Consider the following 12,293-nt stretch of genomic DNA (forward strand, 5'->3'; position numbering starts at 1 on the left):
GCAGAGCGCTGGAACGCGACCCCCAAGTCAGGGTCGGCCCACACCGCATTACTCCCACACGGGCTAACGGCTAACGGCGAGTCAGGCTATGGCGTCTTGCGTGTCGCGCTCAAACTCTCTTCACGTGATTTTTTCCAGCGTTGTGCGCCCGCTCTGTCAGAAATGGAAACAACAGAAAGGCTGAACGGCGGCGAACATCCAGATGTGACTCAGATTTATGTTTGTTTGTATTTTTGTTGCGTACACATGTGATGTCACACGACTGCAGTCGGCCTCTCGCACAGGAAGAATGCTCGCTGGAGGATCTGAGATCAACCTTTGACCAAATCTGCTGATGTTTAACTTTCTCTCTCCGGCTGTTCGGAGGTATGTGGGGGCGTGGCCTGTAACCCTGCAGAGGAGCGTTGATCCTGCAGCGTGAAGGCGCAAACCAACTGGGACTCACTTCACGGATGTGTCATGTTTTCAGTTCGGACTCTGAAGGTGGAGGGAGAGAGGCGGGTCGGTCTGATTGATGGCAGTGGAGGGGGTGGGGCTTTTCTATTTGTATATTTATTCTCTGTTTGTAAACTCGACTCGCGTTGTGCTCTTTGAGATTAGCGGCGAACATTTGGAGGGGAGGGCGGAAATGCTTTGGTCTGAATCGAATCAACGCCACGGCGGTAACAGTGATCATGGCGTCTGCAAGCTTCTCTCCTCGCTTCTGTCGCAATCTAAAAAAAAAAAAAGTGGAATTTTGAAACCTGCTGCAACCCGCCCACCTGCGATTGGACGCTTCGCACACTGAAACACACTCGTGCTGCTTCAACACGCACACGCACACACACAAATGCAACAGTGGAAGCGAACACGCAGACATCGGGAGGTGACGGAGGCGTCCGAACCCGGCGGGAGGGCTGGAGTTCGTGGGATGGGAATTTAACCTTTCACATTTATTTAAACATCACACCGGTCTCTGAAGAAAACATCGTAAAAATGACGCGTCACAAACGAAAGTAACTGTGAAGTGTTTCCATAGAAACCAAACGGGGTCTGATTGGCGGTAAAGTGCACGACGTGAAGGGTGAGGCGGGGAGGTGGGGTACAAAAAACACCATCATGCAAACTCCACAACGCTTTTGCATGCCTTTTTTATTACCATTATTATAAGTAGTACACACAGTGGGATGGGCGGGGTCTGCAGGGCGAAGGGAGGGGGCAGACTCCGACCCTCTGCGCCATCTTTTTGTACAACCAAACATCTACAGCACGACAGGAAGAGACGAGAGGACGGGGCGGGCAGACGTGCCGACGACCATTTGAACCTTCACTTAGCCGAATCTCCAACTGTTGCCTGCGTGGGTTTCGTGAGGTTTTGTCCATGTTTTCGAGAGGATGGCGGCGGGACCCGACAAGTGACCGCCACGCAGGAGCGGGAACTTTACAGAAAACAAACACTCACACATGGCAAAATCAGTGTCAACAAGCTGGCTGGTGCTATGACGGCATCCTCGCATCCACCACAATCACCAACCCGAGACTGCCGCGACGACTGCGACGCCGCCTGGACAACCGTCAACCGCTCGAACGAACAAAGAACGATGAACGAAGCAGCCAATGGGGACGTGGGTTTAGGTTCTCTAAATGTCCGAGGGAGTCGTGAGACATGTAAACGCAGGTAAAACAAGCACACTGGTTCATATTGAATTGACAGCTCTACATGTGAAAACACCTAAAACCAGAATGGGCAGAGAGAAAAGTGCGAGATCGACCTACATCTACAGACACGGCACATGACCACACATCTGCTGGGCTCTTTGGAGGAGTCGGGGCGGGGACGGTGCCTGCGAAGCTTTGGTGAACGCGCGTTATGTTTTGGTTTTGGGAAGCCAAGAATGAAACAAAGCCTAACAATCGTCTACACGGCACCACAGACATCTAAAGCTAATGCTAGCTACTGTGATGGGTAAGAAAACACGTTTTCCACAAAACAACATCCGCTTTCCAACGCTCGAGCTGGCTGAGGAGGACACACGACTGTCAAACGAAAGCTAATGTCAGCTTCCTGTCGGCAGGTCTCTACAGAGCAAGGAAGCAAAAAACAGCTTTGACTTGTTATGAAAGGCGGCATGTTCTGTTTTTTAAAGCCCTGTCTCTGAAAAGCTTCAAATAATACATTTCTCAGGAAACATGAAACAAAAACTATAAGTCAGGGACGTCGGAAACCCGATCAGGGTCCAGCTAAAAGATCCAGAGCAGAACAGGTGAAACCAGAGAAGACGCCGTCAAACAAAACTAATCGTGAGCACTGAGCAGGAGGGGACCGTGAGGTTTTAAGGTGGTATTTGGTCGTCCAGCGAGGCCTCAACAGAAGCAGGTGAAACTCCGTATCACAGAGCCTGAGCGTAGACGACCCTTCCTCTTCAACGCCGCGGTCCTACATGTTAGCGCAGGCGGTGGCGCGATCTTCAACACAGCACGCAGTCCTGAGATAGGCTGTTTGCTGCGTCACATTTCTATTTTAATCAGCAGTCGCTGTAAGGAGTGACAGTCCTGCAGACGTTCAGCTAACCGCTAATGCAACAAATTCTACTCCACATTTTCAGCCGCCTTTGTCCTGATGCCAGTCTGGACAGAAACGTCTTTAATGTTTAAAAAAGGAAGAAAACTGATGACCCATCTGTAACGAGCAGCTTCTACATAATCTACACGAAACACAAGCTAACGCTACAGCATGCTATAAGCGACGCAGTCACTGGTTCGATATGTAACACGGGGAATTCGCGAGTTAGGCGCGAGTGTCCAGTGTGTCTGCATGAAAAGTTAAACATGGAGTTCATGCATGAGCTGCTGCTGCATTTAATGTACCGCGGAATTTGGAAATCAGCACTGGGAATGACATCCGAGCCATCAACGTTCCCGCAGGTTTGCTTTACTGCTTTTCCACAGAGAACGTAAAAGCAGACGAAGGCGTTCAGAACTGATTTGAACTCATGAACAACGTCATATTAATCAGAAACTTCCCAGGTTAATGAAACTGGAAATTCCAAGTTCCCGGTTGCAATTGAATGCAGCATATGTTGGGAATTTATATGAATGTATGCGTGTCACATGTTCCACCTTCCACAGAGAAAATCCACCAATAGGAACACCTTCTGCTGGTCAGTAGCACCTGTGCAACTCATGCGCTCACACAGCGTGGATGAAAAATCGCACACACACACGCACGCACACTCGGGGCTGCAGGTAGGATCTGGGCGAATGCTTTAAAACGTACAGACTAAACATTAACAGCTAAATCGTGTCAGGCCGATACGTCACGGGACGCGTCACACGCACCAAAACAGCAGCACCACGGAAACAACGAAGCAACAAACGTTCCCCATCAAGAAACGGGAAAGCAACGATATCACCGCGACACTCAGGTAACCAGGGCAACCAGCGCTTCTTAGTGTTGTAGTTACATTTGTTTTTCTTCTTTACTTTTTAATGCGTTCTCTTCATTTTTTAGGATCTTCCGGAAGAACAGATGTGACAGCTTCGAGATGACGACCGCGGACCTGATCAGATCACCGAAATGCCCAATCCTCATTGGCTGTCCCAGTGACGGGGAGGCGTGGTTTTCTAAACTGCATAGACTGACTCTTGCTCGTCCGAACCCTCCTTCCCCATCGTTCACCTGTCAGTCAAACGTCACGGTCTTTTCTGCCGCCGGCCAATCAAATTCAGCCTGACAACCAGAGGCCCTCCCCGGCTCTTTGGTTGGATAGGTGTGACGAAAAGGGGAGGTTCTTGCCGCGGACACTCCTCCCTCCCCCGAACTCAGAGGGAAGCGTGTCACGGTCAACGTCCTTGATGCGTCCTAAATAACGTGTGGCAGGCCGGGCTTCGCCAGGTTAAGCTAATTTCATTGGCTGACTGAGGTGAACGCCAGGAGTGAGCAACCAATGAGAGGTGGTCTAAAGAGGCAGCGGTGAAACCCCTCCTAGCAACAAGGGGGCGGAGCGTGTTCTGCCAAAGCCGGAGGGTGCTCGTTCTGCAGGCTGACATTCCGGAACCTTCGGCTGCTTGTTCCCGTCTGCGCTCTGGAACAGAAAGTATTCCAGGGCGCAGCTCAGGAACGCTCCAGGGTTCCAGAATGTGATAGAAACATGTTCTCTCTCTTTTTTTTTGGGCTTTTATTTTGTTATCTGAGCTCGTTCCCAAAGGCGCTAAGCTCCGGAGCCTCGACGGGCAGAACTCCCACCCGGCAGCCGTCGCCGTCACTGTCCTCGGAGACTCCGGAAAAACGAAAGAAACTTTTAAAAAATAAGAAAAGAGGCAAAACAAGCAAACAAACAAGTAAATGCCATATTATAGGTCATCAGTTTTTACAGGTAGCTAACCCACGTGTTGCTTCATGTTCAATACATTTACATGTACATCTGTAATAAATAGGTTTATCTGTACCCTCTTTTGTATATGTAGTGTAGTCAGTCAGCTATGATGTCATGGTGTTTTCTCGTGGTTTTTTCTTGTTTTTTGAACCCCACCCGAACCCGTGGTGTTTCCTCTTATCTGTGATTGGGTCGTTATCTCTTCCTAGCTGATTGGTTATCTGTCTTGCATTTGTGTTTCAAGTTTTTGTGTCGTCGTTGGTGTTTCTTTTCTCTGCTGGCTGTCGGTCGGTCAGTCGGTGTTCGGTCGTCACGGCAGCAGGTGGCGGAGCGCGTTACATGCCCAGCGTGCCACCGATGGACGACGCCAGGACCACGCCGAGGATGACACAGCAGATGATGATCATGATCTTCTTCTGCGGGGCGACGACAGAAAACAGAGCGGTGGTTAAAGATGTCAAAAGTCTTAACACCTGGATGTAGCGTCCAGCAGGGGGCAACTCTGAGCGCACAAAATTACACATCATCTCGCTCATAACACAAATGGGGGCTCATCCGGGATTCCTTACCTTGCGAGCCTGGCTCTGGTATTTGACGGCCTTCTTGGTGTCGGAGACGGCTCGCTCCACGTAGTCGACGGAGTGCTCCACGTTGTACTCGATTCTGTCAATCATCTCGCCCTAAAAAAACACACGGGAGGCAGAATTTAACTTGAACCGCCCCATGGCAGCCCTTTGACGGGCTGCATGAATTTCCTGTTGCATCACGGGACGCACCTGGCTCTCGACCAGCATGGCCATGTCGACGAACATGTCGTGCAGCTCACGGATGCTGTTTTCCAGCTTGATGATCTCAGTGTGCCGGGTCTCGATCTCGTTCAGGGCCTGCTTCGTCATCTGAGAGTCCATTTTGATCTGCGAGGCAGGTTCACACAGGTCACAACTCTGAGCAGCGATGGAGTAATTGTGATTTTTTCCACCACTCTGATTTGCTTGTTCTTTTGTTTGTTTTTAATTTTCTCTCCATATTTATTGTCATCAGATTTTTTATATCAGTGAAGTCGTACAAATGAAGTCAAGAATCGAAGATCTTCTACTCTTCTCATGTTTTCATTTATAGAAGTTATTAAACTGGTTCTATTTAGAAAAAAATGCATAAATGTTTTTAAAGATTAAATTAAATTAAAATTACATTTTATATTAATTTCAATACAATTAAAAATCTCTTGACAATATTTCAAATCAATCTTTCAAATTAAAATCATATCAACCATTTTTTGTGAAAAAATTGAGCATAAAGTATTTTTCAGCTGCTTTTCGATGGATAAGTAAAACTAATAGGATCTTCCTTTCAGATGGTTTTATTGTGGAAAAAGTGCAACTATGTGAAATATTTTTAGACTCTCTTTTGGTTCTTCTTGAGGGAAACTCTAAACTTTGATTCAAATTAAACCTTTTCAGTGCTAAAGTCTGTGCCTGCTGAATTCCTGAAAGGCTTTTAATTTGAAATTTTTGAGCTGTACTGAAGTATGTCAACTTGCAGTTAAATAGAAAGCAGAGCTGAAGTACCTTGGGAGGGTGAAAGCAGTTTAAATCTTTCGATTTAATTCATACTAAATGAAAGATTTTAGCAGTTAAACCTTCTAACAGCACATGCTGGATACAGCTGTGACCTCTGACCTCCAGTCCTTTCAGAATGACTTACCTTTTTGCTGTAACCGAACAACTGCTGTCAGTCTGTTTCTTCCTGAGCTCCTCTGGTGTCCCAGTCACTATACTGTGACGTCACAACCAGACGAGCTCAGTGCTGATTGGCAGCTCAGTGTTCAGTTACAGTCACCAGCAAACATGGGAGCTTTTAATTTGAAGGAGCAGGAATAGCATGACACAACTCCTTCAAATTAAAAACCTCTGCAGCTCCCATCATACCCCTCCCCCTCCGTCCCCTTTCTGTCATGTGACAGTGGCCGTGTTCGCTTGATGTCTCAGCGCACCTCGTGGCCGTTCTGCATCCCAGACACTTGCCGGGATGCAGAACGGCACAGGTAACGTAAGCCGGGTGGGCTCAGGTGCGTTGCTTACATCATCAGTGAAGATGGCCAGCTTGCCACTCTCCAACATGTCCTCGAGCTCCTCGTTGGTAGTGGTTCTTCCAGCTGCAGAGAGAGAACACAGAGCAACACAGTTAGAGTCGCACAGCATCGCAGCGAGAAAACGACGAATCAGGAAAAGAAGCTGACAGAAAATGAGGTTTTGCTAAACACACCAACAGAGACACATAATCGAACAGCTGATGGCACTCAGTCACTTGAGAGTTAAACTGAATCCAGCCCGATGTTAAACAGTAAAGCTGGGACGCTGTTCTTGGACACGTTATCTTACACGCCTGAACACGATCCAACAGGAAATCTGTATGAACATAACTAATACAAGCTCTTTGGTCATGTGCTTGGTATAAACCCACAGCCGAGAGACTAAACTTACGTAGAATTAAAAAATAATCAAGGCCAGAGTTTTGGCTCATGATGAAAACGTTAATACAGGGCTCTAGACTAACTTTTTGACATGGGCGCACCGGTACGCCTAACTTTAAAAATTTAGGCGTACCGGCACAAAAGTTAGGCGCACTCAAATTTTTCAACCGCATCGCTTAACACCGCAGTTTTACATGTGCACTTTCTTTGGGGGGGGAAGTCCATACAGACAATATTAATTTCTAAATTATTAACTAACAAACTTGTGCTTAAAGTGCTTTGTCAATATTGTAGAAAATGTTAAAAACTTAATCATCATCTTGGCCTCCTCTGACGACCTGTTTGCTGCTGTCTGCTGCTGAAAGGCCGTGGGGAGAGGGGACACTTGGGCAGTGCATTTATCGCAGCATATAATGTGTTTTCTGGATACACTGTGCTTTTTCAGCATTCAAATATTGATGGCACCGTGTCAGAGCACTGGCTATGAATTTCAGACAGATCAGGCCTTAACTTAACAAAAAAGTTATCAATCGTTCTTTTCATCTTTTCTTATTACCCACAGCTACAGTACATCCACTTCTCTCAGGCCTAGGCTGCTCACTAGGGCTGAGTATCATCACTGATTTCTATAATCCATTCAATTCCGGTTCTCAAAGTCCTGATTTGATTCAATTTAGCCTCAGACAGTCAGAAATATTATAATTCTGATCATTTATCAGTACTGATACACATGAGACTTCATCAGAATTGTGAAAATCACAGCAGATGCCTTTGTGTGAAAGTAACTGAGAATAAAACACAGGAAAACATGAAGGAGATTTTCCTGGTCTGGCTTTTTATAGCAGATAACCTTAAAAATATTCTGCAATTTTGCATAATTTTAAGAAATTTAAATTTCTTCAGTATTGAACAGCAGAAATTAGGCTTTCTTGTCCGAGGTCATTTAAGTGAAAAAAGAAAAAGCGCTGTAAACAACGCTAGACTGGTGGGTAATAAGCGAATGAATAATGCAGAAAACAGATTTGAGACGGGAAACTGTTCCTGAAGTACAGAGAGAGAGAGAGCTGTGCAGGAAGTGTGATTTTTATCGTGGTGGAAGCAAAACAGCAAAAGTCAGAGGGAATTCATGACGACATTGATCAAATGTGAAGCGCAGTTTGCTGCTTCTTTTGCTGCAGGCTCGGTGAATTTTGGTTGGAGAGAGGCAAAACCTGCAGCTCAGAATCAGCGCAAAAAGACGTAAACACAGCGCGGACCCGAAGAATCGCTGAGCTCCGACAGCGTGTCCGTGTTCAGGCCGTCGGGTGAGAAAGCCGAGAAAGACGAAGCTGATTCTGATGTGTTGGGTCCGCTCCGTGTTTAGGTCTTTGTGTGGAATCCGTTAATGAATTGATATCGCTTTATTCAAGCTACTCACCTCTCTCTTCCACCTGCACTTTCAACTGGACCACGGCCAATCAGAGAGGTCCCGCCCCTGACTATCTCTGATTGGTTTAGTCCACGATAGGGGCAAAATGTGTGTCTGTTGTTGACCACACGGAGAGTTACAGAGATTTTTTTTTGTTACCGGAACAGTTGGTCGCACCTGTGCGACCAAATATTTATTTTTAGTCGCACCACTGAAAAATTTGGTCGCATTTGCGACCAAATTGGTGGCACTCTAGAGCCCTGTAATATGTTCCATGTTTTCACAGTGGCCATGTGTCCACAAACTTTTGGCCACACAGGGTAAGTCTGGCAGCTGTGTGAAGGTCAGCTGATGCTGCTGAGAGGAAAGTAGCTGCACGCGGCCTCTGCAGTCTGTACTGTTTATCTGTCTGCATCAGTGTGTGTGTCCCTGTGTGTGTGTTGTCCTGTGATGTTTATCTACACACTGTGTTGACCTCATTTATTATTTACAGCCATCAAACTGACTGAAACACCAACAGCTGCAGTTCCTGTGACGTCCAGCAGAGGCAGCGGTGAGCCAGCCCCACACGGACAGATGTGGGTTCAAACAGCAGCAGCTCTGATGTTTAGATTGTCATTATCTTCCATCCACAGGTTTGTGCTGCCTTTCTAGTCTCGCTGACCACTCAAAGCTTTATCTCACCTACAGCCAGTTCAGAGTCATCAAGACCTTCGAGCCTTCAGGTTGAGAGATGACCTCTGACCTCTGAACAACCATGGTGCTGACATACAGTAAGACTGCGTGTTGCTGGCGTGTTGTGTACTCACTGATCTCCAGCTGTCTCTGGATGCGGTCCTTGCAGCGGTCGCGGTACTTGGACTGCGTGGTGTTGTACTCAGTCATCACCTCCACGAACTTGCGTGACAATGTCGAGTGCTGCAGGAACACAGAACACTTTTACCTGGAGCCATAAATTCATCCACGTCTGCATTCATAAAAAACTTCTCTGCAGTTTTGTGGCTCGTTCGGCCTCCACCCTGAAATCTACACCTGTGTGTCACACATTTAGACAAAACTATAAGATGACAATAAAACAGCTTTGAAAAGCTTAAAATGCATCAAAAGCTTTGTCTCATCAGATCATGTGTGTGTGTGCGTTCAGACATAAAGCACGCACACTGCTGTCAGTGGTGTTGCAGTTCTTTTTCTCTGCCACCAGGAGGCAGCAGGGAGCAGACTGCTGGAGAGGAGTGGGGGGAGCCAGGAGCCAATGACAAAGCAGAATACTGCAGGGTCAAATTACAGACAAATCACGAGACGAGCTGCGGAGGCGAGAGGGCGCCTGGAGAACACAAATAGCACCAAGTCACATGGTTCCTGTGAGGAGGCGCACACGCTCAGTAGGACGTTAGAACAGAAAGAAGAAAGGAAGGTACAGCAGGAAGGGAGGATCCTTGAGTGGGTGACAGCACGGGGTCAAGGGTCACCGCTTGCATGAAGGGGCTGTTAACATTTCAGCTGGAAGGGCAATTAAACACAAAATAGCCTCCTAACATCCAGCAGGGGTCAGGAGGAGGGCTTTCTGGCCTGTTTGAAACGGTGATGTCAAAACGAGCGTATGAGGTTTCACTTGAAAGGTATGAATTTATTGTCATGCAGCTGAAACGACCCCGTACACGTGGCTTGTTTCAGAGGTCAGATGTTCCACGTCACATCTGCTCTCCTGACAAAAGCACGGCTCACCTGCGTCTTACGGATCCTGAGGTCCGCTGATGATCTGTTGAGCCCCTCCTCCTGCTCGATGCTCTGCTCGATTGCTGCGGGAAAACAAACAGAGCGAGTTCAACGCTGAAGCAAAGCTGGCAACGCAACAGGCGCGCCAACGGGAAACAACGAGGGCGAACGAGGACCGAACGCCTCGCTCAGAGTTCAGCAGGTTCACTGAGAAAACCGTTAAACAGCTTCAAACTAAGGTTATCATAGTGAACTTCAACCAAAGACTGAAAGCGAGTAATTCAATATAATAACAACACTGAATTACTGAAACCACCAAAACTCCAAACAGCAAACAGACATCTTTCATCCTTCCACCAGCGCAGCGGTTTGTGTCCAGTGTTTCTGCTAAATGTGTTTTGGCCTCTTTCAGAATTCATGCAGGAAACTGAAACTCGCTGCCTTCGTTGAGCAGCAGGGAAACACATTTTTGAAAATGTTTTTTTTCCATATGACAAATGAAAGAATGGGACAGTAAACTGACGTTAAACAGCCTGTTCACCAACACTGCCCCCCTCATCCTCACCCTGCTTCATCGCCTCAGCGCTCGAATGAAGTTGAATAATGCAACACCAAAGAAGCTCCACAGGAACAACGTCGATGTGTCAAAATCAGGTCTGTTGTCATATATTCAGGCTGAAATCTGCTTTCTCGCTGCTCTGACCGTAAACGACGTGCATGATTTGTACAGCTGGTGTTAGAGATACTTTCTAATTCTCAAACATGACCTGTGTTTATAAAAGTCCAACTTCACAGATTAAAACCTTCATTACAATCCAGAAGCTGTGACAGCAGAGGTCGACTACATGGCGTCAAAAGCTCTGTTAAGTGTAACGATGTCAAACTGAAGCAGCCTGACTGCAGTGAACACAAACACTGTTGAACCTACAAACACTAAACCTTTGGCTGCAGTAACAGGAACCGACACGTTTCTCCTCGTCTGCTGTGAACATTTGTTTGTGTTACTTCAGCACAAACTCCGCAGTAGATTGATTTGATTTAGTTATTCGTCTTAGTTTCTCTTTATATTGGGTGATTATTGCCAATTCCTTAGTGGCTTTTTGCCCACAGCATGAGAACCGCTCCTGAAGTGTGGATTTTGTAATAAGCTTGTCAGCCTGAAGGGGGCGATGCAAAGACTAGAGCTGCAGATGAACTAATGCAAGGTCAGACAGACTGAGATCTGTGAGGAATGTAAAATGAAAAGAACGTCACAGCTGGACGTTACCTCAGTGCAGTGTGTGTGCATGCGTGGACACCATGGTAACCGGCTGCAGGTCTGTCCTGTGTCATGTGACTCTGATGTGAGTTTGTCTCTGGCATTTGATGAGCTGAAATGCTTACATAATGGTTTCCACTCAGTCACTGTTCTTGTTTTAGATACAATGTGGGGACCCATGTCTGTTGGGAACACTGTGGTAATGAAGATGATGAAATCTTATGCTAGGACCTGCTTTAAGTCTCCATGAAATTAATGCAAGTTGATATCTTGTAATGTGATAAAATCACGGTGTGTGTGTGCTTCCTGGCTCGTGGCCCAGCTGCTCGCTGCTGGATCCACAATGACTCAGCAGTATCACGTAGCACTGATGGTGTGTGTGCGCGGTGTTGGTGTGCATTTGTCTGTGTGACAGTGAGATGAAAACTCGGTGAGTAAGCAACAGCTTGTGGGTCCTCGTGTGATTGAGGACGACTTTAGCATCTTTAGCTTATTTAGAAAAAAACATGTTTGTTCTTACGTAAAAATCTGTTGCAGGACTATGAGCTTCATGCTGACCACGGTCCAGGAGCATGATGAAACAGAAAATCTGACATATTGATGAACACACTGATGATTGATGTTACTGAAACAGAAGCAGAATGTCTAAAAAAAGGAGCTTCATCCCCAAACTTTGCTCTTCTTGGTAAAAGTCCAGCAGATGAGTGAATCTTTGAATGAGGGCTTTATCGCACACATCCTGACCGCTGACAACATCAAAAACATAATATCGACGCGTCACGCCAGAACACCTCGTGGCGTGGATGTGCTTGCCCCACCTCTGTAAGCTGCTATGCAACTGCAGCCGGGCTTATTTCAGATGTTATTCAGGGGTACTGTCTCTTTAAAAACTGGACAGTTCCACAGTCTGAACCCACAGTCGCTCAGACACGGAGACAAAGACTTTTTAAGAACACAAATCTGCTGTGGGCAGAGCCTGTCTGTACCCATCCCTCAAACACCCCCCGAGGATGACAGATCTACAGTAGGACCTGCTGCAGTGTGTGTGTTTATAAAAACACTCGTAGCCTCGCAGGGGTTCCA

At 46.8% G+C, this 12,293-nt stretch overlaps 1 protein-coding gene across 1 annotated transcript in view; it reads right to left on the minus strand.

Moving 5' to 3' along the window:
* Positions 1–551: 551 nt before the first annotated feature.
* Positions 552–12,293, minus strand: part of stx1b (syntaxin 1B) — a 47,419-nt gene continuing 35,677 nt past the window's right edge. The window contains exons 5-10 of the mRNA XM_085272426.1: positions 9,962–10,035; positions 9,046–9,154; positions 6,437–6,510; positions 5,132–5,269; positions 4,925–5,035; positions 552–4,771 (exon numbers count right to left, since the gene is read on the minus strand). Coding sequence (XP_085128552.1) covers positions 4,691–4,771; positions 4,925–5,035; positions 5,132–5,269; positions 6,437–6,510; positions 9,046–9,154; positions 9,962–10,035 — 587 coding nt within the window. The 3' untranslated portion in view covers positions 552–4,690. The remainder of the gene's footprint in view (positions 4,772–4,924; positions 5,036–5,131; positions 5,270–6,436; positions 6,511–9,045; positions 9,155–9,961; positions 10,036–12,293) is intronic.

This window comes from Mchenga conophoros, linkage group LG4 (genome assembly GCF_057382185.1).
Source record: "Mchenga conophoros isolate Kocher_MC1m ecotype Shallow Benthic linkage group LG4, M_conophoros_male_GT1.1, whole genome shotgun sequence".
NCBI lineage: Eukaryota > Metazoa > Chordata > Actinopteri > Cichliformes > Cichlidae > Mchenga > Mchenga conophoros.